Genomic DNA, 26,361 nt, shown 5'->3' with positions numbered 1-26,361 from the left:
TCACTAATCACCACTATTTCTACTAGTCACGATGATTATCAATCATCACTTGTCAGACTCACTTTAATCAAACTGCAATAGATAGAGAAGAGATAACTGGCAGGGTATTCGTGTTGGCCGTCTGCGAAAGAAATCCAAGATCGACTGGCACAGCAAGCACGTCGTGAGTTGTCCATCTATCATCAGGTCCATTAACCAACACCATCAGGGAAGCGAATAGCAGACACCAGAAAGTCTGCGAATGGAGCCGTTGTACCGCCATCATCTCAATGCTCCGAGACTATTCTCCCCTCTCTCGCCCCCAATCAGGTCCTAGTCCCCAGCACCAACGGCCCGTTCAAGCCCAGCTGCCCACAACCGTCTGGGCAGCTCTCGTAAAATGGGGCGATGATCGGCTTATCATCTTCCGTCTGTGCTCCGTCTATATCACAACCAGTCGATGCATCTATACCTGCCTCACTGCATCCAGATACCCTCCAGCTCACGACAATCCACCACAGCTGAATCAACCGGTTTCCATTACCGAAAATGTGGGATAATATGATCAAACTGACAGCGTGATCACAAGAATGACTTTGGGATGTGAGACGTCGGTTTCGCTTTCAGCACGTCTTATCATTGGAATGAGATGCTATCTATGAGTGTAGGGATTATAGTTTGTGGCTGGAATAGTGTCGGTAAACATCGGGTATCTGCTTCTCTATCAGTGGATGATGCAACTTGACATGCTCGGTCAATCCAAATTCCGGGACAGGCAGTCTTTTACGGACACTATGGATAGTTGGATTGTGTCGCTACGACGGAAGACGATTACTGCTCAATTACTTCATATTACTCTCACGCCTCAAATAAACTAGCAGAATGAAGAAAATAAGACCAAAGCAGCCGCCCATAACATACTTGCCAATCACGGTGAACCTTTTAGTCACGCACAAGCAACTCCAATATTTGGCTGTTTCTGATTAATAAATGCATATATCCTGATAAATTTTGACTTACATCTGAGCCGCTCTGTTCTATAGTCAGCATTTTTCTGCACCGGACGTATAAATAAATGAGACTTACAGCAATAACTTTGTCACAGCACAGTTTTCTAGGCTGTGGACTGGCACAAGGAGCATCATCTGGAAATTGTCAATAATGCCTTTGTCTTTGTTTTCGAGTCAACTTACTTCCCACACGACACTCTGGGCATTTTCGACATCCTGATCCCGCACCTTTGAAAGACCCAAAAGGATTCACTGCAGAACGGCAGCAGTAGCATGTCTTGATATCCTCACACGTAATATCAAATGACCAATAGTAGTTCTTGGGATCGCAGTCCGGTTCAACGCAATCCCATCCACCCCATGCCTCTCCTTGATCGGTTACATGTGCATGGGTGATAATATTGAATGGCACACCGGCACATGCATTGTTGGTGAACTTGTTTAAGGGAATTTTGCATGTAACCGCGGTATGCCCACTGTTAAAGGTACAGTATCCATTATTAGTTCTGTATGGATATCCGCCTGGAGAGGTGCTGGGTGGCTGGCCGGTACCAATCCAGACATCGGCACTCTCATATGGGAAAGGGGTAGTATTAGGCCAGACATAAACCTCCGGGTAGGTGACAATCAAATCAGTGCCGGAGAGCCCAACACAGACAGTTGTTCCATAGTGAACATTTTCAAACCTGAAGTTATTACAAGCTCGTGAAATCCCAGTTGGAGTAAGAACCCTTTTTTCTAGGGACTTGGCGTTTGAGAAGCCTGCATTGAGGATAGCTGTTAGATAAATGAGCAACGTAAGGCTCATTGGATTCAAGTTGTATTTCATGGTGAGGGTGTTTGAGATGGTAATCTAGGAGGGTTGTGAATTTTGAACTGCTGCCCTAGCTCCAGCTGAATTTATATTGTTGAGCAGGCGCTACATAATTACATGAATGCTCTTAGAGAAGCATGTCAGCTGAATATTAGAGCACAATGTGCAGAAAGGCCAAGACAGTTGGGAACATGGAAATAGTCTTCTGTGGCTCAGGATATAAAGTTACATGTGGAAGAACCAATCTGAAGACCCATAATATGTCACATGTCACTATACATCGCCACAAGAACAAACCAATATATGTGGCCAGACTCGAACGAACCGTCATGATTATCTATGTAATGTTAATTAGAGTTCATATAAATCATAAACTTTAATATTTTACCTGGATGCAAACATTTCACTCATTCCATCTATATCTGCATTCACCATGGACCATTTTTGGATGCCAGATAATTATTATGGCTCTTAAAAATTAAGCGCAATATTGCAGGGCCAATGGACTAATTCAGATCAAATCCCTTTACAGTGAGTCAGTCTGCCTTCTTGACAAGTCGTTTGTTTAATGACTGGGCAGTCTGCGGAGAAATATGCCGCGAGAAAAGATGGATGAACCATAACCATGGAATTCAGGCTCCGCAAACCAGATCCTCCTGCACTCTTGAGCCGTGGGAATATATCTACTGAACCAAATCCTCGATACGATCTGCTTCGTTTTGCAGGTCCGCTGGGTACTAGGTATGGATTCACTATGATTGGTACTTTTGTACTCCCAGCCTCGTCCCAGTTCGTATTGAACAAGTCACTGCCAATTCAACGCCTATAGTCCGCATCATTTATTCCTCCAAGATGTGGCCAAGGTCGCGAATATGCTGGGGGCATTATGAGGGAGACTCCTGCAAATAGTGGCCAAGTATATCGTTTCGCAGTCAAGGCGTATTTCCAGAGACCAGGACAAAAACAAATACCTTAAGGTAATACCTATATTAGGGCAGATACTGCCCTAGAGTATATATTAATCTAAGGTATGGTTCTCCTTAGGGTAGCAATTACTTTAAGGCAAGATTCTGCTTTATTAGGTGGTGTTGTAATACCTAGGGATCCTCGCATTTCGCACGTTAATAATTATATTTAGATGTGTATTTTGACTGGAGTTCTTAATAACATTAAAATAGAGTACCTTTTTATTACTAATAAAATGATCTGTAGATTGCTTTGCTTTTACTGCTAAAAGAAGCTCCGCAAGATAACGCACACTAGATATTATAAGCGAAAGACTATATCTATCTATGGGTGATCACCAGCGAATCCCCTATGTGTTTCTTCCTTTTCATATATCTTTGATGTTTTTTAGTGCTATTTACTGGTTGGCTAGGATATAAATTAACCAGACTAACTGGGAATGAAGTGAAACTAGTCGCTGGACAAGAATGGGACACAATCCGCCACTAGACTGAAATGCATCTAGTCAGCGCATTATTTAAATACTTCAATCCCCAGTTTGCTTTCCACCATCTTATTCTCCTCTATCAACATATCCATCAATGCATATCCTCGATTTCCCGCTGGAACTATTATTGCATATCACCGACTCTCTTGAGAGAGAAAAGGATGTCCTCGTATTCGCCTCACTGAACCGACAACTATACGATTTGCTCATCGACTATCTCTATCGCCGAAACGCAACGTCTTCCGGCGCTTCGGCGTTATTTTGGGCAGCACAACATGGGCAGCAAGGAACTGCCCAACGAGCTCTGGATAACGGCGCGTCGCTGTCGATGACTACCAAGAACAGGGTAACACCGCTGCTCTTGGCTTCCAAGGTCGGGCAGCGGCAGATGGTGGAATATCTTTTAAACCTGGACGGAGTCGACGTGAACGCTGCAGATAAATTCGGCCAGTCGTCTCTTACCTGGGCTGCAAAGAACGGGTATGCTGAGATCGCGAAGCTCCTGCTGACACGCCCGGAGATCCAACTGGACATGCCCGACCGGGCCCGATTACACCCGGGTAACAGCGCCGGCTATACGCCGCTGTGCTATGCGGCCAAGAATGGACATGCGGATGTTTTGCAGGTTTTGCTGGAGACGGGTCGGGTGGATGTCCACTACCGAGATAGGAAGAGCTGCTTTCCACTGTTTCACGCAGCGGCCAACGGACACGATGAGGTAGTCGAACGTCTCTTGAAGGTTCCGGGGATGAAATTCAATATGGACTGTGGTAGCTGTACGCCGTTGATGAAGGCAGCAGAAGGGGGGCATGAAATAGTAGTACAACTGCTGTTGGCAATGGATGGGATCGACATCGATGCATATGACAGTCAGACGGAGACAGCTCTTGCCTATGCAGCAGTGGGGGGGGCATGAAGGAGTTATCAGAATCCTACTCGACAAAGGATGTAGCCCCTATCTTAACGGCTGTGGCCTTTTCTCTCCACGCTCAACGGTTATGAAAACGGGCAATGAGAACATCATTCAAATGCTTATGGAGGCAGAACAGCGTCCACCAAGGCCTCCCAGGTTTACCTGGCAGACCCGCGAGCAATGGCGCAAGTTTGGGCTTCGGAATCGATCCGGTCTGCATTGCTGAACACTGGCATTCCTATCACAAATATATGAATTTTAACATGGCCGCAGCGCTGGATCTCGGTCGAGTTTCTCCATAGATGCCTTTCCAATATTATATACTTCCTCCAACTGCTTATTCAGATTTTGCCCCCGATCCAGAATCGGAAACTGAATCTCCCATCCAATCTGACGAAACCGCCCTCCCGGCATAGAATGTGATGGGATCTCTTCCATGCCACTCTTGGAGGTAATACCAGTAGGACATGGCGAAGTACACAAATGATTGCGCGTTCAGAGTAGCATAATACCTTCGTACTTTTTCACGGGCTCCTGCTGCTAGCTGAATGCACTCTAGGACGTCATCTGGCAAATGATTAGATAATTTGCGACATTCCAGATAGGCTCTCAGAATTGGTCTCAACTTACAAGCGAAATCTGTGACCTTCTCTTCGCGGCCGCCATAAAGGCGCCATGTAGTAACGAGATGTGTCACTTCATGAAACAAATAGCTACTTTCAGGTAGGATATCGGACAAGTAGACATTGTCATGGATATCGATGTATGGTATATCGCCCAGAGAATGCATTGGAGCAACCTCCTTATTCATAAGACGAGGACACAAAAGAAGGCCATCCGGAAAGGCGGGGATCGTGACGCTGTCATCGCCCTGGATTCTCGTTATCTCCTCCACGCCCCGTGCAGTGTACGCGACCACGACTCGTCCCTCTTCTACATAATCGCAAAGATTGTCTCCCACATTGGATCCAAGGAAGACATATCCACCCAGTGGCTGAATCCAGTATGGCTTAGTCTTTGACGGCGACCTCTCGTCCAGACCGGTGGCGTAGACATCTGTAATTGTAGGGTAGTAGACTGCTTCAGGGTCTTCCTCGTCGCTTCCATCGAGCTCGATCCCATTTCCTTGCGGGCCAAATGCATGGAATTCCATTCGTAGTGCTGCCCAAAGTTGCCGTCGCAGAATAAATAAGGGAGCTCAGGGCTCATGGTTTCGAATCCATTTCCATCAAAGAAGTACGTCACCCTGTTGGCAGTATCTTGAAAAAGAAATTGTTAGCTCATGCTAAATTGATCTTCAGCAGGTCTTTAAACCATCGAATCTGTGAGCGGACAAATGGAAGCAGACTCACTAACGAAAGACATCCAACTTTCTTGACTTTCTTTTGCGATCTCCCCATTTTTGTAATCATACTCGATGCCGAAATACGAAGTGAGAAGCCTTTGAACCACGGTGTCGGTTTGATAGTTTTCAATGGCCTGCATGAGAACATTGCTTAGCACTTTAGACTCTTTCAAATAAAGATCCAGCAAGTCCGTGTATGCATCACAATTGCCTGTCTCGTCACTCCCACTAGATACTCGAAAAAGATCGCTCATATCTGCAGTGCGAACACTGCACGAGTTGAATACGACCCCAAGTAGCACTGGCAACAGCCAGCCTTTGCAATAACCGACCAACATAATGTAGACAGTCGCGTAGATATCTTTTACTTGGTAACCTTTCAAACTTCCAAGAATTTCCACAGATATATAATAAAGCAACCACGAATATGAATTACAAATTCCTCAATCAGGTGAGGGGGCCGTTCTGCGTTAATTCATTTCGCCTAGGATCCTACTCCTCCGTACGGGTTATCGTGAGTCGACTTTTTCCTTCGCCTTGGCCTTGTCTCAATTTCAGGGCTCCTAGAATCAGATCCTTCGACTAAAGATTTGTGGCGAGAATTAGTTAAATGAAAGGGTCTTGTACAGTAGTATACAAGGCCATTCCTATATTGTGGTGGTCCGGCACTACCGCACTACCCAAGTGGATAAGGATAAGAGCGCCTTTGACTAGAGAACGTAGCGCCAAAAACAAATTAAACTAGAAATGGCAAATTTTTACAGCACTCATCTCTTGAGATAACCGCCGGGACGAACGCTAGATTCCCCGGGAGATCAAAATCCGTTTTATATATATATATATATATATATATATATTTTGGTCCCTCCCTTTTTAACCCAGATACGGCACTGGAGAAGATCAACTACGAGAATGACATTTATAGTCAACTCTTACGATATTATATGTGCAGATCTATTGGATAAAGGCTTTTCATGCAGAGTAATACATACCTTTGTAGCCTAGCAGGCGAGGGGGCCTAGCACTTGATTCGAATGCGACAAACTGCAGCTTAGTCTAGAAGCCTCAACCTGATAGAGCCGTATCAAGATGCCCGTTGATAGCGCACACTAACCTAACTAAGCCACTTGGCTAGACTATACTACTGCAAACCGATTGCTTGGCAGATAATCAGGTACAGTGTGGATTCCATGACCTCTAAGCTTTGCCGTTTCCGAGATAAGAAATAATTCTAGCAATGTCTCACTCAGAAGTGGTAGAAATATAAAATGATGTAACGCGGTTTCTACTAGCTTATCAAGTTTGATTAGCTCTCGGACTTTGACGCAAATGTGAAGTTGGTCTGGTCCGTCCCTGATATCTATTGCTGCAACAAATGCAAGCTTGGAGGTTAGTGAGGCTTCTACGTTGGCCGGAAGGGCCGGAAGAAAAAGCAAAGACTAAGATATAGAATTGGCAAAGGATATACTAACTGAAATGCGTCTATGTTGGGTTAGGCCAACGGGTATAGTGTCACTGTAGGTATAGTCAAGATAGAGCCAAGGCGGACAACACTTGCATTTGTCAAGGCTATGCTTGTTTATGACTACTGGTCGATAAATGCAGACATGCCCAACAATAGACTTCATAATTGAGAAGAGAAGATTCAACTAGCCCTACCTGCGTTGATCAACACGCTCATCTTCACAACTGGTAGTCAAACAACAAGGTTTCAGACAATCTGTTTTACCATGATGGATTCGACAAAAACTGCATTAAAATGTCGAAGAATGAAAGGCGAATGCCAATATTTCCGCTAAGTTGGCAACAAAGCAAAAAAGAAACGAAGAGGGGAAAGTGAGAAGGGAAACTAAACAAAATAAGAAAGGTCAAATGCCAAGCACGCTGTTTGTAGTAGTGATCATGTTAGTGCGATCTAGACAAGTCGCTTGGAGTATACATAAAGTTGGTAAAACCAGGGTCCATAGCACTAGATAAACCCCTAGGCATAGTTCATCCTTGCTTCGGCCCAATTTTTATGACTATGGGGGCAGGGCTGTCACAGGTTTTTACGCACAGACAAGACCGCAGAGTTTCCATCAAAGCTAGTCTGTTCCCACTTGACATCCGTGATCCGATGAGGGCCTCTGGCTAAGCTATAGAAGCCAGAGCCGTAGCTTAGCTGACGGCCCGACGCTTCCGTGGCTTACGCGCAGTAGGGCCTTTCGGGTAAAGGATCAATATCTCAGTTGTGGATCCGAGATTGGAACCTCTTCTTGTCAACTAAAATCGAAATGAAACCAGCTCTCTCTAAACTTACAAATGTGCTAACGGCGCGCGATGTAACCTACACTTCTCATTTGCTAATATACTTTGTAGCTTTAGTTATGGGATGTGGAATGTTGAACGGACTTGATGCTGAAATTGAGGTCAAAAATGTATCGATCGAGAGTGGAGGAAGGAGGGGCATAGAAAGAATGAACGGAAAAAGGGCAGGAGAAATCAATTTGCAAATAAAATAAAAAGGCAACAGGCTGTCAATTAGGCATTGACAGGAGAACTATAAAAAAGTAGCCATCGCCTTTAGGGGAATTATCCAAGACTGAGATATCATCAGTACCACTCTCCAGGCTTACAGTAAAGCGCGATGAGGGTTACTCAACTGGTCCTGGTATGCCTCTGTGCATATTAGGTGACAGCAAGGGCAGTATTTGCACACTTCATGGTTAGATTTCCCCAAACACTATTGCAGACAGACCTATTTTCTAACCCCCCTCTCTCTTTTGCAAGGTTACGAATTCTGCCAATTATACCCTCAGTGACTGGGAGGATGATATACAGTCGGCAAGAATGGCAAACATTGATGCTTTTGCTCTCAATATGGGATACAATGACCCTACCAATGACATCGCTCTCCCGTTGGCCTTTCAAGCGGCCAAAAATGTGGGCGAATTTGGCCTCTTCTTCTCCCTTGACTATGCTGGAAACGGTCCTTGGCCAAAAGCCACTGTCGCGGACTTGATCACGAAATACAGCAGTTACCCAGCCTACTACCAATACAATTCCAAGCCCTTTGTGTCGACCTTTGAGGGTTCTGCGAATGCAAAGGATTGGATTTCCATCAAACGGCAAACCAATTGTTTCTTCATGCCAGACTGGTCCTCCCTTGGAGCCAAGGCCGCGCTCGAAGCAGGCGGCGGTGGGATTTGTCGATGGACTGTTTAGCTGGGCTGCCTGGCCTTGGGGTCCGAATGACATGGACACCTACACTGATGCGCCATACATGGAGTACCTCAATCAGACAGGAACAGCCCTGCCCTATATGATGCCAATATCACCCTGGTTCTACACGAACCTCCCAGGCTACCAAAAGAACTGGGTGTGGAGAGGAGATCATCTATGGCATGATCGCTGGCTCGAGGCTTGGTACCTACAGCCCGAGTTTGTTGAAATCATCAGTTGGAATGATTATGGGGAGTCCCATTACATTGGCCCAATCCGGGATCACGCATTGGAGGCCCTTGATATTGGAGAAGCACCATTTGACTATGTGACCAACATGCCCCATGATGGCTGGCGTCTCCTTCTCGAGTATGTGGCGGCTACCTACAAGTACGACATTGCCACCATCGACACCGAAACGCTCGTCACCTGGTATCGCCTCCAACCAGTCACCGCATGTGGAACAGGGGGGACCAGCGCCAACACTGCCCACCAGCTGCAGCTCGAGTTCGACCCCACTGAGGTCTTTGAGGATATGGTGCTCTTCTCGGCCCTTCTGGAGAAGCCAGCGGATGTATCGGTCACTATTGGCGGTGTCCAGGTGCAAGCGACTTGGAGAAACACCCCGGATCATAGTGTTGCTGAGCTGAGAACTGGCATTTATCATGGCCAGGCGGCTCTCAGTGGCCACACCGGAGAGGTAGTGGTAACCATCTCTCGTGATGGGGATACCATCGCCCAGGTGGCAGGTGAGGCAGTTACTACAACCTGTACTAATGGTTTGGCAAATTTCAATGCATGGGTAGGCTCTGCACAAGCTTCGAGTGCAGTGAATGCAATCCCCCCTACAACGCTGGACCAAATGCAATGTGTTAATGGGACAGGCGCAGCCAACTTTGCTGGACTCTGTGAATATGCTTGTCAACGGGGCTACTGCCCAGTCAGTGCATGTACATGTCTGGATATGGGGGAGGACAAGTTATTGCCTAATGCAACAGGAGTGCAAGGGTACCCACTTGAAGGATTGGATGCTAGCTACAGCGGTCTCTGTAGCTTTGATTGCGACTATGGCTACTGCCCTGACAGCGCCTGTACGACAGTCTCTGCTCCGCTATCCACCCCGACAGTCTCCGACTTTGCGCCCCCTGCCTGCATCAAGGGTAGTGGGGAGGGCAATCTGGCTGGTCTTTGCAGTTACGCCTGTGGGTATGGATTCTGCCCTATGAATGCCTGTACCTGTACAGAGAAAGGTGCTTTGGTGGTAAAAAATCCTACTTCGACAGTTGAGGGCGTACCAACCAGCACAGAGGATGAAGCCATCTATGGTCCCTTATGTAGCTTTTCCTGCCAACGAGGATATTGTCCATCTCCTGCTTGTGTACCAACAACTGCCTCCGCAACATCAAGTGGAACAAGTGGCGCAACCATCACAATTGATGGCAGCATCTGGGAGGAGGAAACACCTGCTGTGACCTGTACCCCACCATGTGATATGATCATGCCCCCTCTGCCATTATCAACCACCACCACCATCAGCTTCCCAGATTCAGTGACCGTTTTTACCAATCGCGAAACAGTGACCAGCACCACCACATACATCAATGGAGATGTTCAATCATATCGATCGTTCATTGTTTACTCCCATCCTACGGTTATTCCTATCCCACCGCGTAAGCTATCTCCCCCAAAGCTATATGTCTCCAATCGATCTTTACTGATATATGCCGGTCACTACGGATAGAATCCCTGTGTGGCATCCAGTCATTACCAGTGGACAGGAATATGTCTATCAGACTAGTTCAGTATTGCCAGCCCCATTCATGGTGACTTGGACTCCGTGGGTTTCACTTTCTCAGTTTACCTTCGGCATTGCACAGCCTGATTAACCCTACACCAGGACAATTGGAGGTTCAACCACCATCATTGGCGGCATGACAACAACCATCCCAGGAGTTACCTTTTCATCTGGCTCTCTCAGCTACACCCGCTCGTCATCCGAGGTGGTGGTCGGCGGTACCACCTCGGTGCCCGGTGGAACCACGCTTCCTCCCAGGTCTGTGAAAGTGACGCCGAATGTATATCCCACAATTACCGATTCTCCTGGCCCTGACCCTACAATAAACTCCAAGAGCACCTCCGTGAAGTCTTCCGGAGATGCAGGGCCTCCATGTACTACAAGCTGTGGAGGTGGATGTGAGTATCGCTCTGAGCTATTTTCAAAAGACCACACTAACATTTACAGGTGTCTCACATTGTGTTGGTGGTTGTCCACTCTGTCCCCCTAGCTTTGGAATCTCCATCGGAGGTGGTGGTGGAGGCAGCGACAGTGGGAGTGGCAGTGGCAGCGGTGGTGATGGTGATGATGATGATGAAAGCTCTACAACGACAACTACTACTACTACCTCTACTGGAGCCCCCACTGCTGTCACTGCAGCTGGCGCAGGATCCGGCTGGATCGAAGCCTTCCCCACCAACAAACCCTCCGACTCCGACTATTAGGGTTATTAGGGTTATTAATCAACCACAAGTAATAGCCAAGCCCACGACCCCACCCCGAACTCATTCATCGTTTACATGCGTGAGCAGGTAGCAACTCATATCGATTTATCCATTGACAGAAGCTACGCCTGGTTTGGCTCGTACTGGGGCTACAGAATGCAAATCACCACAGCGGACATCTGCGATAATGTCCAGAATGTGGTGGGACCTGTCAGCGCCTCAGTGTCTGCGCTATGGCCAACTTCCCTGGGCCCCTTCACTCTGGGCCAGTATACCGGGTGCAAGTACTCGGGACAAGCAGACAAGCCGGGCTACGTTTCATGCGACAATGCAGAGCTCAGCTTCACATGTTTGGGCTATCTGTACAAAGAGCCCACGTATGATGACTGTGGAACGTCTGAGTCCGATGACGGCACATCCACCAATACGTATTATACCAAGGCCCTTGAATGTTCGATTTACTAGGCGCTGTTTGATTGGATCATTGTTTGATGATAGGCTGGACCCTCATCGAATGGGCGCATTTCGGCTAATTAGTTAAACAAAATTGGCTTTGAATACTGAAAAATAGCATTCGAAGATACATTGAAACAAACTCATGTTTTGCATATAAATTATCAGTATACCAGTTTAGCCGTTTTTGACAGCCTGCTACCCGTGTCATCGTTATATGAAATAGGTAGTATTCTTTATGTGTTTATTATCTGACACGGTTTGAAGGTCTTCGATCCGTGACAATTATTTTATTAGGATACATGGAAAAGATACATAAAAATAAAGACCTGTGATTATATAGTAGTAGTATTTATAATATCTTCTATTATTTAAACCTTCCCTATCACTAAATTATATAAATATACTTTCTAGAATATCTAGGTAGGTAACTAAACGGTGGTCTAAATCTCCCTAAAGATTAGCTAAATAGGGCGGCGAACCACCCACAACAGCATGAACGGAGTTAGGTGACCGCCACCGTATATCCTACTGTTGTATATTTTATAAATATATTGTCTTCTTATTGTTTTTCGCTGATTGAATATCTGACAAACTTGAATTTAGTTTGTCGAACTTACTACTCAACAATTAAAGCTCGATTATCTCGTGCTGACTTAACAATAGAGATTGAGTGTGGTCAATATTGAATGAAGATATGTCAGACCTTACGTCAAGAACTCAATAAAGTCTATCTTCGTCTGGGCGCAAACAAGAAGCAAAATGCGAAACTCGATCAATGCAGCGGTGGTGTTGGGTTATTGTCGATCTGTATCGCGATCGCGGAGTGTACCTGCTCTATATAGCATACCCCACTATCTTCCACTATCTTCCATGAGCAATCTTTAAATTAGTAAAGTAGTGGGCTAGTGGCAGGTCCAATATGCATGGAATACGAATAGAGCTACAATCCGAGGTTAGATATAAATTAATTTATTTCTTTTTAAAGTTTGCCTCGAACTAGCCGGCTTTAGACTCGCCTGGTGCGGCAGTAGCGTGGAAGACATAGATTAATCGTTTTACCCTCAGACACTCCTCCCATTGACACTAACGTCGGTGGTGACCTGGATCCCTATATTCATGATGCGTTCCTCTCGGGCGTGATTTGCTGTTTCCACATCCACCACATGCCCTGTCGCCGTTTTCAGCTCCACGTTATTGCCCTTGTCATGCTCCCCAGTGCATAGACCATTGTACGTTCGACGAGTCGTCATACTGCCGTACATCCTCGACGGGCCGTGTGAGTCGCCTTTGCTGGAGAACCCGAGTAGACGCCTCAGGGATGGGAATCGGTTGGTGATGAGTGTTTTGAAGGAGGGGATGCATGCGATGAAGATGGCCACGCCGACTTCCACGCAGGACCAGTTCATTGTGTCGACTAGGACCCAGGTGTGGTCTTCAGAAAAGGGGTTCATGTATGAAACTCGGATGATGCTCGTCATGCAGACACTGGCAGATATCTATATTAGTTGGTTATTGCAAAGAAGGGTCAGAGGAACATACAGAAGACCCAAACTAAACATCATCACCAAGCCCACCCGCTTTCCCACCGTCATCTTCAACCTCACCAGTTTCGGCATGGGCATGCCAAAAAGAGCCAGATCAGTGGCCAATTTAATCCCGAAATTGGCGTAGTAAAGGGCCGTCATATCAACGCACTTGCCTTGCACCAGGCCCGTGGCATCCCACGCCTTATGGACAGGCCAGCACTGGAAAACCACAACAAGAGTCTCCGCGATAGTCTCGCCCACTATAATGGCAAGTATGCACAAACAGGCAATGCGGAATTTGTTTCCTGGGAAGATGTGTAGGTATAGGAGGCAGAAAGAGATTTTAATAGCACCGAGGGCGAGGACGTAGGCGACCATTGTGACAAAGTCGAGCTGTGAGGAAGTAATCGGAATAATCAGTGGATAGTCATGATGATTGGATAGATGATAGATTCCGTACCCTGAGGAACATTTCTCGGTCGCCGAAGTCTGACACCGTTCCAATATGTTTGCCGAATCCATATTTGGTCACTGACGAAGTGTTAGCATACTGTATGTTCGTTTATTGCAAAGCCACCTACTGCACATGCAAGTAATGCACAGAACAACAGTAAAAACCTAGATCAAACAAGCTATGCATAAGTAACGGAAGAGAAATAGAAGAATCAGAAGACATACCCAACTAGTCACACACAGAAAATCATCGAGATTAATTCCCGTAAGATATCGAAACCTCACAAAAAGCCTCACTAGCAACCCACCGGTCGCGATCACCAGAAGCATCACATTGCAAATAATGATCTCTGGAATACGCGACTGTGCCAAATAGGCTATCCGCTCTGGCGAAAGCGATCTTTCCCAAACCTCTTCCATGAAGACTGTCTGGAGTAGAATGATTTATCGAGGGTTTAATGAAAGATATGAAGATGAGGGCCTGCAAGAGGGCATTATGAGTCTCTGTATATATAAGGGCCCCACCGGAGCCGGGGCCTGTTTCATCTGCTGTTGCAGCTTTTACATGGGTTATGGAGACCAAGGCTGATTAGTCCCATTGTACGATGTCCACAGATCGAGGTTTCAGCGGAAGGACCCACTAATCCGTTGGCCTTATATCGGGCAAGGAGACGGAATTTTATACCGGAGTGGACCCCAACCTGTGCACTCCGTTAGCCCGGACGAACGATGTACTAACTGTAGGGTGACTACTACCATACTTATGATGGTATATGTTTTTGTCTTTTTATATCAACTCCATGCCCGTAAATCGAATGCCTTTGTGTCTTTTTCCATACGCTCCCAGGCTGTATCCTAATCGTTTCGCATACTGAATTGGCGTCTTCCCGTCTGTGTTTTTGGCTTCTAAGTCTGCCCCGTGCATAATCAATAGCCGGACAATAACATCCTGACTCTTGTATATCGCCACGAAAATAAGAGGATCGCCTTTGATGTTTCTCGAGTCCGGGTCAGCGCCGTGGTTTAATAAATGTTTCACGAAGCTCTCGTTGCCGACTTCAACTGCCCAGCATAATGCGTTTTTGCCCAGCCTGTTCTAGTTAGTATCCACAGACATAGTATGCGCTGGTACATACCTGTCCCCTTTGTTAGTATCTGCTCCATGGGCTATAAGCAGTAAAAACATGTTTTCCTGGGCATGCTCCATTGCCCATCGAAGCAAGGTACTGCCAAAATGATCTGTCAGGTTAGGATTTGCGCCATGGGCAAGCAGCAGTTGAGCAATGCGATAATGACCATTCTTGACGGCAACAACCAGCGGCGTACGATAACCATCCTTCGACTCCGTGTTACCATCATGAGCAAGGAGTAACCGGACAATATCTTCGCGGTTATTTTCTGCTGCCCAAAACAATGGTGTTTTCCCAGAGCTATCTGGTGAGTGGAGATCAACGACATGAGACAGCAAGAGCTTCACAATCTCTTCATCTTGTTCCTTTGCAGCCCAGTGGACAATCCCCTTGCCAGACTCATCATTTTGCTCGATATCAGCTCCATTTGCAGCCAGTAGACGAATGAGGTGATCCTGTTTCGTGCCCGGTGTTGGAAGACGGACTGCTGTTCCTCTCTTGCCACCTTTTGAGTTGATATTCGCTCCGTGGGAAATTAAGAGCTGAATCATGGCTTCGTGTCGATTCCTCACTGCATGCCACATTGCAGTCCTGCCCCCGTTATCCTGGGCATCGATGTCGGCATCACGATCAAGGAGAAGCTCGACGATAGAGACGTATCCTGCCTGCACTGCAGACACTAGTGGCGTGCGGCCGTCGGTATCTCTCATATCTGTCTCAATGTCACTCCGTTTGAGCAACAGACTCAGTATGCCTTCTTGTCCATTACTGGCAGCATGAGATAGAGGTGTCCGTCCAGAACCGTCGATCAAATGATCTTTGAAATTGCCTCGTGCCAGATACATTCGCAGGAGACTTTCATGGCCTCCTTTTGCGGCATATGACAGTGGTGTTAGGCCACTGTTGTCCGTCGTGTAAGCGCCAACATCTGCTTGAGTCAACAACAGCCAGACAACTTCAGAATGTCCTCTTTCTGCTGCGAGCGATAGTGGCGTTCTCCCAGAAAAGTCCTTCGAGTCAGACTTGCTACCGCGTTTGGTCAGTAACAGCCAAACTACTATCACATTCCCTGCTTGTGCGGCGTAGGATAGCGGCGTTCGTCCAGATTTATCTTCAGAGTTGACTTCGATATTCTTGACCGACAGCATTGACAGCACCTTTTGTGGGTCACCCTCCTCTGCCAAGTGTGATAAATGAGAGCGCCCATTTTGATCTAGTCGGTTTATATCTGATGGGCCAGCTTCAGCCACAGGCTTTGATTGTAGCATACGAAAAAATTCCGCTCCAGCTGGTGGGCGTTGAGAGCTGTCTCTCAGGCTGCTCTTCTGAGGGTCCATTTGTCTGCCACTCATTGCAAGACGTCGTTGTTGGACGCAAATCCGCCGCAGAGGAAATTGCACCGGACGAAGGCGCTGGAGGTCGATCAACTCAAACGTTTCACTCCAGGTCCGCTGGAAAGACTCCATGGTGAGATTCATATCTCTGAGATAAATCGCCAGCCACTGAGACTCATTGCCAATTCTGGTACAATGCAGAACGGCAAGCCCTAGTCCTTGACACCCGAGTCCAATAAAGGGTAACTTGACATGGATGCCTTTGTTGTTAACAGTCCAGGCGTGCTTGGAAGCCAGGGAGGAGTCGTTTTTGACAATGACATCCGCCGAGTTTTGGAATGCTGCTGGAGAAGTCGCAAGAAGACCACTAGTATTCAGTTCGTCTGACTCCCATGCAAAGAGACTGTGGTCTTCTGATACTTTCATGATCTCTTCTTGTAGCCGGATAAACGCCATTCTGCCTTCGCCATATATCAGTGGCATATTGATACCAAACAGGCCCATCAGGCAATAAGCTTGGTCCTCGAGTCTCGATGTCGATCTCTTAGCAGCCCATGACATCCTTTGAGCAACACTGATGCTTTCCAGATCGTCCTTTCCAGACAGAATCCCGATTGGTATCTGCGTAACCTGTGAAATGGTTTCTTTTAGACTCTCTTTACTCCCAAGCTCTCCCCATCTATAGTCAAGCAGAATCAACATAGACGGCGCAATTAATTCCTGTAACGTAAAGCCCCTAGTAAACCACGCACTTTTTGGGATATCAGCCTCTTCTTTCACATCATGCAAATACGCATAGCAGACACTGGCCTCTTGATACCAGCGATACATTGAATTGATCGCCTCGGACAGTTCACTACTGCTTGTTTTGTCAATACAGCAGGTATCAACCCAGATCCAGTCAAAGCCAACCGCAATAGCCTTTCTGCAGAATGCTTTGATCTTTTGGTAGCCTTCTTTGTGCTCTGCACTGTTGTCTCTGACTTCCTGGAAGGTGGCTTCATCTTGTTCCCATCGATGCGAGAGAATAGCGTAGGCGGGGACGTTGTGATCGTGGAATTCTCGAATATCGAGTCGGTCTTTGATACTGTGGGCATATATTAGACGCATTTTTGAGTTGAATTGGTGCTATTCTGATGATGAGATTGGGAAGAGATTCCAAAAGGCTAAGCCCAGTCAGGTGCTCAGCTGTGTTTGTTTATGTCATCTTTTGGGCAAGGCTGTCCAGTGACCTGTGTTTTTACTAGGCGCAAAAGAAATCCAAGTGACCAATAGAAACGCAATATACAAGGGGGTGATTATCACCAGAATCTGATTGGACCAGCCACTACCTTATCTTGTACATATTGACAGAGATGAAAGCTATACTATATACTCATACTATTCTTTGATCAAGCATTCTCAGCATCCAACGCATCCAGCCTTGATTTGCTGCTTGGGTCCAAATACGGCCTCTCACCGATGCCCACTGCGCGGTGGCCAAATCGCTCCCCAAGTCCTTCGTAGTCAAACGTCGCGGTATGGAACGCACTTCGGTTGTCCCAGATAGCTGCAACAGTTAGATATGACACATTTTTCTAGGATAGATGGAAGCATACCGATATCATGAGGATTCCTCCACTTGAACCGCACCGTGAGGTCGTGGTTCTCGGTGATGATGGTACGGAACTTTCTCAACAGCTCCTCCGACTCACTCGGGCTCAGCTCGTTTATGTATCTAGGAAATGGCCCAATGGCGAAGACGCTCTTCCACCCGGTGACCGGGTTTGTGCGGACGACTGGATGCACTGCCTTCAGCTCCTCGCCAACGTTCAACGGACTGCCTCTCGGCTCCGTGTAGATCTTGTAGTCCTTCGGGTTGCGCTGAGCAGCTTGGAGGAAGCCCTCGCCAACAAACGTCGCCGTCAGGCTGTCCAAAAACTGCTGATATCTTGGAGAAAAGCGGTCATAAACATCATATCCTGAAGCCCAGAGGGTGTCGCCTCCTGTGCGAGGAAGCTGGGTAAGACGCAGCGAGGTGTAGTCTGCTGGGGCTGGCTCAAACTGGATATCCGAGTGCCATTGGGCTGAGTCGTATTGACGTTGGTTGGGCTGACGCGCGTGGTTGAACATCTTCTTCCGTGCGAGAGAGCTAATCGTGCTAATTTGGTTGTCGGCGACACCGAATTCGTTGGTGTTGTTCAGCAATGGGTGGACGTGCAGCGTCGAGCCGGCAGGCTTTCCAGTCAGCTGGCCTAGTCGGTGGACGAGTTCTTTCTGAAGGTCATCGCTGAGATTGTCCTGAGCGCGGAAGAAGACGACACCGCGTTGGGAGACTGCAGAGCAAGGCTATTAGTAAACAGATAGGAAAAAGGTGATTCAGGGAAGGGAAGGGGTGGTTACTCGTGATGGCAAGATCCCGCACCAGCTCATCCGCATTGGGGGCGTTGAGGAGGTCGTTGACGATGTTGACGGTGGGATATTCACGGCCAATGGCGGGCGTGGTCTCTTCGAATGCGAACTCATCCAGAGCACCGCTGGGCCTCAGAGGAGCAGGATACACATGCTCCTTGTTGGAGGACGAGTGAATGGGAAGATCTGTAGCAACTGAGGGGGCCATGATGCTAATTATGAATAGTAATTATGGGGATGAGGCAAAGAAGCAGAAGAGGGGTTGCCTTTTATATACTGCCCTGAACCGTGTCGCATCATCACGCAATCACGAGCCGGGGTTATGCCACAACACGCCAACGACAAACCCGGTATTGCTTCATCTGTCAGCCATCTTGCGCAATCTGATGTACGCATCAATGCTGCTATCAGAATAGTTATCTCGGGATTATCGAATATCGTGCGGGGTTGGATCCCCGCAAGTATCACTTGGCACGGATATCGGAACATAGTATGTCTGTATAATACATTCTCTGCTTTATCACTATCTTAACTGTTTAATTCATATATTTCGACCAACATATTCAAAATCTATACAAACGCCTCATTTCACATTTCAGTTTCTTAAAGCTTGCTCCCTGCGTGATCCTGTTTCTGTTGATCGTTCCTATATCCCGTTTAGTGCCAGGATATCAAGTCTCGTTCATTAAACCTACCCTTGTGGTATCAAGAATCCCTCAAAGAACTTTCCAATTTGCTCGTATTCGTCCATGTCTATCACGGCGGATACATCTGAAGGTGTCACTCATTTATAGATATTTAACCGAGTCGAAAGAACTCACATTGATCAGGTCGGACAATCACAATCACTCCCTTCTCTGGGCTCATTCCGAGGTGTTTGTAGACATGTCCGTGTCCTCTATTGTAGCTTTCGTCGTCAAAGTATATCTTGTGTAAATCTGAATGCTGTTATATTGCTAACCCTTTTGATTTGATTCAATGCGAGTGACATACCTCTCACTTGATTCTTCCCCGTAAATGGGTAAAAGCATTCTGGAATCTGATCCAGCTCTACTGCATGACGCTTGCCATGAGCTACTAGGATTGGCTCGATAAGGCTGTCCACGTCTGCATTTTTCGAAGTAAAAGAGTTGATGGGACCTGTGCTGGAGCTCAGGTATTTTCCGAGCTGCGTGTTGTTAGAGTGGTATATCAACAAGGACAGGCACTCATACCGTGTTCAATCCTGTTCGATTGCCAGGAACAGTAATATCTCCTGCAAAAGCCATGACTCTCCATCGTCCATCGGACTTGAGCGGCTCGGCAAGTTGCACAGGCTTGGAGTCGCAGAATCGAACGACCTGCGCGCTGGGCAATCTCATCCCGACAGTCACATTCGAAGAGAGCCGTTCAGAGTCGTCGATGTCCGATGTAATGACTGATTTCTCATACTTGGCCGTTAGGCCCGCTGTGTATTTCCCAGACTTGATGAATCCCTCTTGGAATTCAGCAGGAGTAGTTTGTCCCGACGAGAAAAGTTTGGAGAAATATCGGTCGAAATTGATCAGATCAATGGCTACCTTTTGGCGCTCAAGAACGTACGTCTCCAGCAACGACGGATGGGCCAGTCCGTTCAGCACAGAGCCAAGTTTCCAGCCAATGTTGTACCCGTCTTGCAGGCTGACGTTCATCCCCTGTCCGGCCTTAGGTGAATGTGTATGGCACGCATCGCCTGCAAGGAAGACGCGATGGTCTTGATGGAAGAAGTCAGCTGTGCGCTGCCCGATCGAATACGCGGACCACCACACCGTCTCGGTGAATTCCACCTGGTACGGACTGAAGATATTCTGCGCCGTCCGTTGCAGATCCTCGAGCTTCACGTCCTTGGCCTTCGTTCCTGGTGCCAGCTCAATGTAGAACCGCGTCAGAGTACCTCCCTCACGGGGAATAATCATCAGATTTCCCGCTTTGGACCGGATGGTGGCCTTCTTGCGGATATCTGGGAAATCTGTCCGGGGGATCATGTCCATCACACCCCAGACGGCATCACTGCTGTCTCCGACCATTTTGTATCCTAGCGATTTGCGAACAGTACTATGTGCACCGTCACAAGCCTTGCCATGTCAGCCAACGAAACATATCAGAATAAATATAATCACTCACAATAGCATATTTCGCCTCAAACGTCTCCGTCTTCCCATTCCTCTCCGCAGCCACCGTAACAGGATACGCCTCTGCATCCTTGCTCTTCCCCTCATCAACCTTCACACTCGTCACATCATACCCATAGTCAATCTCCTGCCCATTAAGCTCCTTCATCAACCCAATCAGCAACCCGTTAATCCGCGCCTGATTCAAAATAACATGCGGCTGATGCGACAGTCCCGGCTGTGTATCCGCCGTCCGTCCATTCCGTCGAATCACCCCCGACCCATCTTCGTCTGCCCAAAACACCACTTCCAGAACATGGTACGATTCGCGTAAAAGCTCCTCGCCGATCCCGAAACTCTCGAATATCTCCACCGTTCGGCATTGTACCCCGTCTGCTTGGCCCATTGTCATGGGGCCGTCGCGGCGCTCGAGTACTTTGCACCGGATCCCGTACCGTGCCAGCCAGGTGGCGGCGCAGATACCGGCTGATCCGCTGCCGCATATGATGACGTCGTATTTCTGGGGCATTGTGCTCTGGATTGTATCTTTGATGAGATGGATTGAGATCCGGGGTTGGAGAAATGGGTCGATATCATTGTGTCTGGGGTCTTATAATCCATGTTCGGGAGAGATTCCGGAGGCGTTCGGGATTTATTCCGGGCGCTTACATCCCAACGGCAAATGATATGTCGGACACCTCGGTACTTATTCCATGAAGACTGCTTGGATGGATAAAGATTTTAAAGTGGCAGAGCTCTCAAATATCTAGATTGACGCTCCTCGGATGATTGATGTCATTGAAGAATGTATCTACTTCTGCATACATACCATGACATATCAAAGCATAGATGGATAAGTGATAATTGATAGATGGAAGTACTTTGGCATCAAACAGAGACATCATTAAGTGTGGTCTAGAGTCGTTATATAAAATCCTCATCAACTGCCCACACTCCCAAGACATGGGGCACTCAACCAAAATTCCCCCGAACGCCAGCGCCGGTGCAGCCGGTAACCTCATGACTCTCAAATGGCAACGGGAAAAGCAGTAAGCAGAAAACAATATTTTACAGGAAGTACTCGCTGCGGCCCGGCCGCGATGTCGGAACGTGTCGTTGATCATCACCCACGGCGCTGAATAGCTTGAATGTTGGTTTGAGGTCGTCACCAATCTCGCACACAGACGCCAGGTTTCCACATCGATAGCAGTAGTTGGGTGCGCTCCATACGGTAACCACATTCTGGTTATCAAAGTGGTACTTGTAGCCCTCGTTTACCAACTGATGCGCTCGAGCAATCAGCGTCAGATCGTTGACATGGCAGAATTCATCTGCCACTTTGTCTCCGAACAGCCAGCCTGAGAATATCATGTTAGCAAAGAACTTGAGATCAAAAGTCACAGAAACCTACCAGCTCCTCTGGGACTGACAGCCCAGGTCTCTACATCATCAGGGTCCGACCACACGAGGTCACAGAAAGCACCCTCGTGCGGAATCTCTTGGGCTCGCGCAACCACGCGAACCTGGTCCAGTGTTCTGATTTCCGGGCTCAGTCCTCCATGCACGCACAGCACTCTTCCATCAATGATGGCCCCTAGTGTCATGAAATCGAAAACCTGGCAGCAAGCCTTCCATACGGATGCATTTCCGTATTTCTGATAACACTCCTCGTAGAATCCGTACACCTGCGTGATCTGTCGGGATTCGTGATTACCACGGACCAATGTAATCCTATCAGGGAATCTGCAAGCAAGTCAGCCTCCAGACGTCCATTCATATGCGCCAAAAAAAAACGAACTTTGCCTTCAAACACAGTAGCAGTGTCAAAGTCTCCAAACTGAAATATCCTCGATCGACGTAATCACCCAGGAATACGAAGTTGCGATTGATTTGAATGTCATTCGATCCTCCGCTCGAGGATCGACCTCTTCCACTGCCCTCATCGCCCTCTTCTGAACCAGCACCCTTCAGTTGTTTCCTCAATTTTGGATCCGAGATCGATGAAGGGGGCTCAATATCTTCGGAAGTAATCACAGCGGTTGAGGTTTTTGGTGCCTCTGCCCCGGGCTCGTCAGGCATCCCGCCAGAAACGCGAAAGAGTTCCAGAAGATCGTAGAATTGACCGTGAATATCTCCGCAGACGGTGACGGGTGTAGAAACGGGTTGAATATTGGATTCTGTGCAGATATAATTGTTGGTGTGTGTCCCTCAATGCAGAGGCAGAATTGCTCATCTTACCTTCCATCATGTACTCCTTGACAATCTCGCAGAGCTGCTTCATGTGCGACTCTGACAAGTACTTGCAATCTTTGGCTGCCTCCAGCCATTCATCAGGCCCAGCATTGCGTTTTAATTTGGCCGGTCCCGGCTGAGGGACCTTATTCTCCGCCATTTTGAATTTGATGCGACGTCGGATAAGGGATGGATTGAGGGGGAATCAGCTCAGTGTTTGTCAGATAGGGCTCGGGCGGGGTTTCAAGAGATAGGGAATAATCAAATGGAAGGGATAAGCCGCGGAGGTGATGAAGTGAATAGTATCCAAACAAATACAGATCGTAAAAAGCTCGGAAAATAGCCAGATCTGGCCGGTGAAGCCACTCTTTAGCAACGGCGGTCTTTCCCCGCAGCCTGTTGGGTATCGATACTGTGCAGTGGTGGTCGCGTGCTTGGCGGCCCTCGTGTCCCGTACACGTCTTACTCAACCAGATGCCGATGATGGCTTCCTTCACTGTTTCATCTTTCTCGAGAAGTCGTTTTCTGGCGCTTTTCTTGGTTGGAGATTGATTTCGGTATCTGCCACAGTGGGCAACTTTTATTTATCTGTAATTTCCTATCTGCGTCCACTACTGCATACGCTTTGTCCATCCCTTATCGATATCGCTTCACTTTCATCTCACTCCAGCCCGGAGTGCAGATCCCAGCATCTAGAAACTATTCATCATGACGCAAACTCCTGCAGGAAAATCAACAGGAGGGGTCTTCCAGATCCCGGTCGCAGCCACGCAGAAAAATACGCCTGCAGCTTCTAGAAAGGCCCCAAAGCCAGCTGCCCCGCGACTCAAACTTCTTGTCAGGCGGTTGCCCCCCGGTTTGACTCAGGCTGAATTCGAGAGTGCCCTGGGAGACGAATGGAAGGTCGGTGCCGGGAAGGTCGACTGGTTCCAGTATAAGGCTGGAAAGGTTTCTAAAGAGTATGTTCTCCAGCTTACTGCAAGACGTTCAGCATTGGAAACTAAACTATGATACAGCCCCGCCAAACCATCCCGACCTTCGCGCGCATACATCCACGTCGTCGCCAGTGATCACATTGCTCCTCTCTCAGACAAGGTCCGCCAAACCTCCTTCATCGATGCACGCACCACGTCCAACGATCCCGTACTTCTTGGTCCTCCCTCGTTGGAGTTCGCCCCTTACGCCAAAATTCCCGGGAGTCGTGTCCGAAAAGATGCTCGTCAGGGAACTATCGACCAGGACCCCGACTTTTTTGCTTTCCTCGAGAGCCTAACTCAGCCAATTACAAAACCTGCCGCTCCTGAGCCGACTGCAGATGGGGAGGAGAAGAAGGAGAAGAAAGACACAGTGACCACAACGCCATTGGTTCAATACATCAAGGAGAAGAAAGCCAACAAAGCGAAGGAAGCCGCTTCTACTAAGTCGAAGCACGGAAAGTTTGATAAAGATGGCAAGCCTGAAAAGGTTCAAGCGAAGAAACTGTTACAGCGACCTGACAAGGAGGCCGCTCAATCTACCGCTACGGAGAAATCGGAGAAGAAATCAAAGACCGACAAGGCAACAAAGGAAGCCGTGAAAGCAGCTAACAAGCAAGCCGCCAATGTTGCTTCCAAACAGACGTCGAAGTCTGCGACACAGAATACTGCCAAGGACTCAACGCCATCGGCTCCAGCATCTGAGCGGAAGAGAGAGCGTGGAAACGTTGCTGCTGCTACCAAGATTCTCCAGAGAGATCTGGGGCTTGCGCCATCTGGGAGCCGTCGCAAAGGTGGTAAAGCCAATGCGACAGAGGATACCTCCAAGAGCGATCAAACTGCGAGCCCGTCGGAGCCTAGCAAGAAGGACGCTGCAAAATCTAAGAGCGGCTCGGCCGGAGGAAAGGCCAAGGGCGGCCAGACACCGCAGTCTAGTGAGCCTGTGTCCTCTCGTGGCCAGTCGGATGTCGGGACTCCCCCTGCCAGTACTACGCCTGCCCCGGTCAAGTCATCAAAATCCGGTAAAGGGAAGCAAGCGCCCGCTCCCGCAGCAGCCACCGCTACTCAGGCGTTTCTCAAGCACGCCAATGCCTCGCAAGGTGTTACCGAGCCGTTGTTGGAAACCACGTTTGCACCGTTTGGTAAGATCTTGAAGGTCGAAATCGACAAGAAGAAGGGATTTGGCTACATCGATTTCGCAGAACCGGATGGTCTACAGAAGGCCATTGCAGCGAGTCCGGTCACTGTTGCTCAGAGCCAGGTCGTTGTGCTGGAAAGGAAGCAGAACCCTGGTGGAGAAAAATCCCGTGGAAAAGGTCGAGGTGAATCACAGCCACCTAGTAACAATGCCAGTAACAAAGATAACAATCGTGGTGGAAAGGCAAACGGGGAAGGAGGAACAAGCGGAGGGTCTTCATCTCGTGGACCACGCGGTGGTCGAGGATCCAGAAACAAGGGTGGTTCGAAGGGTGCTGGAGGCGGGAATCAGAATTCCAGTACATCAGCAGGGGAGAAGGCGAATGGTGCAGAGTCGAAGTGAGAATAATAATAAACGAATACCCTAGGCATGCAGTTAGATCTCAATGATACATGATACCCACGAGTCTATTGAACACAAGGCGTTGCATGCACCCATGCAACGAACGCGTCCAATCCGAGAGTAAGATATTCTGCATGCTCTTGCGAAATACACTTCAGTGCCAAAAATGTTACGACTGCTTCTCAGTTTTCGAATCACTTCAGTGCTACAAATGAAAAACTTGTTTGTTCGAGAAAATGCTTTATTGATACTAGCTAAGAGGGAAAATGGTAGAGCAAGCTCCAAATTCTTCAACACCAACATAAAAGTGTAAAAAGAAGGGCACCTTTCAGACCTCCTCGACACCCACCAAGTCCGACCGACCGAAGTCTGACATCGAGAAAAGGTTAAGATCATCACCACTCCCTGGACCAGAGCAAATCGACAGCACCCCGAACAAGCACCGCCAGAGGCAGCGTCGTATCGAAAGCGTGTGATAAACAAGGTCGAGTCGGAAGTAAAACGGCTTCACTTAAGGGCATCGAGGACATAGCAGTCATCAGCAAGGGTGGAGATTCTGTGGCTCTTTTAAAGAGCTCAGAGGTGGGACGTCTACTCTAAAGTGATTCTTTGAACTGTGGCAGTTATTAGCAGATGCTTTCAAGAATCTCCAGGAATCCCAAAGGTAGGGAGGGGGATCACTCACGTAGAGTCGCTTACTTTCCAAAAGGTCGGGGGATTCAGCCCTTTTATATTTTCCCGTCGGCGCTAGCGAGCCGCTAACCGCAAGCGAAGTCAGGTGGCTGTTTGTCGCGTTTGCGCGAGGAGTTTTTCGCTCCGCCAATCAGCGACGGCGGAGATCGGAACGCTCCATGGGCTGGACCAGCCGCTCCAGCGAAAAGTTCCGTTTGGGGAATGGCTCTTCTCGCTTCTCTTAGCTTCGCTTGTTTTTTTTCTTTTCTGTTAGGTAATTTGATCTGTTCTGCATAACTGATCGATGGCA

At 48.0% G+C, this 26,361-nt stretch overlaps 12 protein-coding genes across 12 annotated transcripts; 4 read left to right on the top strand and 8 right to left on the bottom strand.

Annotated features, from left to right (window-relative positions):
- Positions 1-813: 813 nt before the first annotated feature.
- Positions 814-1,873, bottom strand: ASPWEDRAFT_182612 (uncharacterized protein). Its single transcript, XM_040831925.1, has 4 exons — positions 1,173-1,873; positions 1,066-1,124; positions 1,000-1,011; positions 814-952 (listed from the first exon to the last, which is right to left on the bottom strand). Exons 1-4 carry the CDS (start codon positions 1,816-1,818, stop codon positions 926-928), a joined length of 744 nt encoding a protein of 247 aa, XP_040691457.1. The 5' UTR covers positions 1,819-1,873; the 3' UTR covers positions 814-925.
- A 1,390-nt stretch (positions 1,874-3,263) lies between these two features.
- On the top strand, positions 3,264-4,508 carry ASPWEDRAFT_39522 (ankyrin repeat domain-containing protein). Its single transcript, XM_040835106.1, has one exon. It carries the CDS (start codon positions 3,351-3,353, stop codon positions 4,170-4,172), a length of 822 nt encoding a protein of 273 aa, XP_040691456.1. The 5' UTR covers positions 3,264-3,350; the 3' UTR covers positions 4,173-4,508.
- Positions 4,340-5,852, bottom strand: ASPWEDRAFT_739005 (uncharacterized protein; the record flags this gene model as incomplete). Its single annotated transcript, XM_040839393.1, has 3 exons — positions 4,340-4,736; positions 4,800-5,330; positions 5,522-5,852. The coding sequence occupies 3 exons, from the start codon at positions 5,850-5,852 to the stop codon at positions 4,507-4,509; spliced, it is 1,092 nt and encodes a 363-aa protein (XP_040691455.1). The 3' UTR covers positions 4,340-4,506.
- A 2,521-nt stretch (positions 5,853-8,373) lies between these two features.
- ASPWEDRAFT_50856 (glycoside hydrolase family 71 protein) lies at positions 8,374-11,214 on the top strand (the record flags this gene model as incomplete). The annotated part of the gene is made up of 4 exons (XM_040837507.1): positions 8,374-8,651; positions 8,719-10,385; positions 10,666-10,908; positions 10,958-11,214. 4 exons carry the CDS (start codon positions 8,374-8,376, stop codon positions 11,212-11,214), a joined length of 2,445 nt encoding a protein of 814 aa, XP_040691454.1.
- A 75-nt stretch (positions 11,215-11,289) lies between these two features.
- On the top strand, positions 11,290-11,679 carry ASPWEDRAFT_171240 (uncharacterized protein; the record flags this gene model as incomplete). The annotated part of the gene is made up of 1 exon (XM_040830746.1): positions 11,290-11,679. One exon carries the CDS (start codon positions 11,290-11,292, stop codon positions 11,677-11,679), a length of 390 nt encoding a protein of 129 aa, XP_040691453.1.
- Positions 11,680-12,731: 1,052 nt separating this feature from the next.
- ASPWEDRAFT_27129 (uncharacterized protein) lies at positions 12,732-14,069 on the bottom strand (the record flags this gene model as incomplete). Its single annotated transcript, XM_040832956.1, has 5 exons — positions 12,732-13,155; positions 13,210-13,589; positions 13,657-13,727; positions 13,778-13,814; positions 13,875-14,069. 5 exons carry the CDS (start codon positions 14,067-14,069, stop codon positions 12,732-12,734), a joined length of 1,107 nt encoding a protein of 368 aa, XP_040691452.1.
- Positions 14,070-16,503: 2,434 nt separating this feature from the next.
- ASPWEDRAFT_107870 (uncharacterized protein) lies at positions 16,504-17,223 on the bottom strand (the record flags this gene model as incomplete). Its single annotated transcript, XM_040827925.1, has 1 exon — positions 16,504-17,223. A coding segment is annotated over one exon (720 nt), but the record flags the coding sequence as incomplete, so codon positions are not given.
- Positions 17,224-17,407: 184 nt separating this feature from the next.
- Positions 17,408-18,897, bottom strand: ASPWEDRAFT_153889 (TauD/TfdA dioxygenase family protein). The gene is made up of 3 exons (XM_040829650.1): positions 18,496-18,897; positions 17,712-18,428; positions 17,408-17,662 (listed from the first exon to the last, which is right to left on the bottom strand). The coding sequence occupies exons 1-3, from the start codon at positions 18,710-18,712 to the stop codon at positions 17,505-17,507; spliced, it is 1,092 nt and encodes a 363-aa protein (XP_040691450.1). The 5' UTR covers positions 18,713-18,897; the 3' UTR covers positions 17,408-17,504.
- Positions 18,898-18,985: 88 nt separating this feature from the next.
- ASPWEDRAFT_132131 (putative phenol 2-monooxygenase) lies at positions 18,986-21,200 on the bottom strand. The gene is made up of 6 exons (XM_040829285.1): positions 20,647-21,200; positions 19,719-20,597; positions 19,498-19,672; positions 19,326-19,442; positions 19,200-19,275; positions 18,986-19,150 (listed from the first exon to the last, which is right to left on the bottom strand). The coding sequence occupies exons 1-6, from the start codon at positions 21,160-21,162 to the stop codon at positions 19,108-19,110; spliced, it is 1,806 nt and encodes a 601-aa protein (XP_040691449.1). The 5' UTR covers positions 21,163-21,200; the 3' UTR covers positions 18,986-19,107.
- Positions 21,201-21,378: 178 nt separating this feature from the next.
- Positions 21,379-23,261, bottom strand: sitA (TOR signaling pathway phosphatase SitA). Its single transcript, XM_040835104.1, has 4 exons — positions 22,872-23,261; positions 22,432-22,810; positions 22,045-22,376; positions 21,379-21,991 (listed from the first exon to the last, which is right to left on the bottom strand). Exons 1-4 carry the CDS (start codon positions 23,023-23,025, stop codon positions 21,702-21,704), a joined length of 1,155 nt encoding a protein of 384 aa, XP_040691448.1. The 5' UTR covers positions 23,026-23,261; the 3' UTR covers positions 21,379-21,701.
- Positions 23,262-23,573: 312 nt separating this feature from the next.
- ASPWEDRAFT_108810 (putative nonsense-mediated mRNA decay protein Upf3) lies at positions 23,574-25,379 on the top strand (the record flags this gene model as incomplete). The annotated part of the gene is made up of 2 exons (XM_040828022.1): positions 23,574-23,824; positions 23,882-25,379. The coding sequence occupies 2 exons, from the start codon at positions 23,574-23,576 to the stop codon at positions 25,377-25,379; spliced, it is 1,749 nt and encodes a 582-aa protein (XP_040691447.1).
- Positions 25,380-25,707: 328 nt separating this feature from the next.
- On the bottom strand, positions 25,708-25,884 carry ASPWEDRAFT_39516 (uncharacterized protein; the record flags this gene model as incomplete). The annotated part of the gene is made up of 1 exon (XM_040835103.1): positions 25,708-25,884. A coding segment is annotated over one exon (177 nt), but the record flags the coding sequence as incomplete, so codon positions are not given.
- Positions 25,885-26,361: the final 477 nt, after the last annotated feature.

This window comes from Aspergillus wentii, assembly GCF_001890725.1.
Source record: "Aspergillus wentii DTO 134E9 unplaced genomic scaffold ASPWEscaffold_3, whole genome shotgun sequence".
Taxonomy (NCBI): Eukaryota; Fungi; Ascomycota; class Eurotiomycetes; order Eurotiales; family Aspergillaceae; genus Aspergillus; species Aspergillus wentii.
This window is presented reverse-complemented; position numbering and strand designations above follow the sequence as displayed.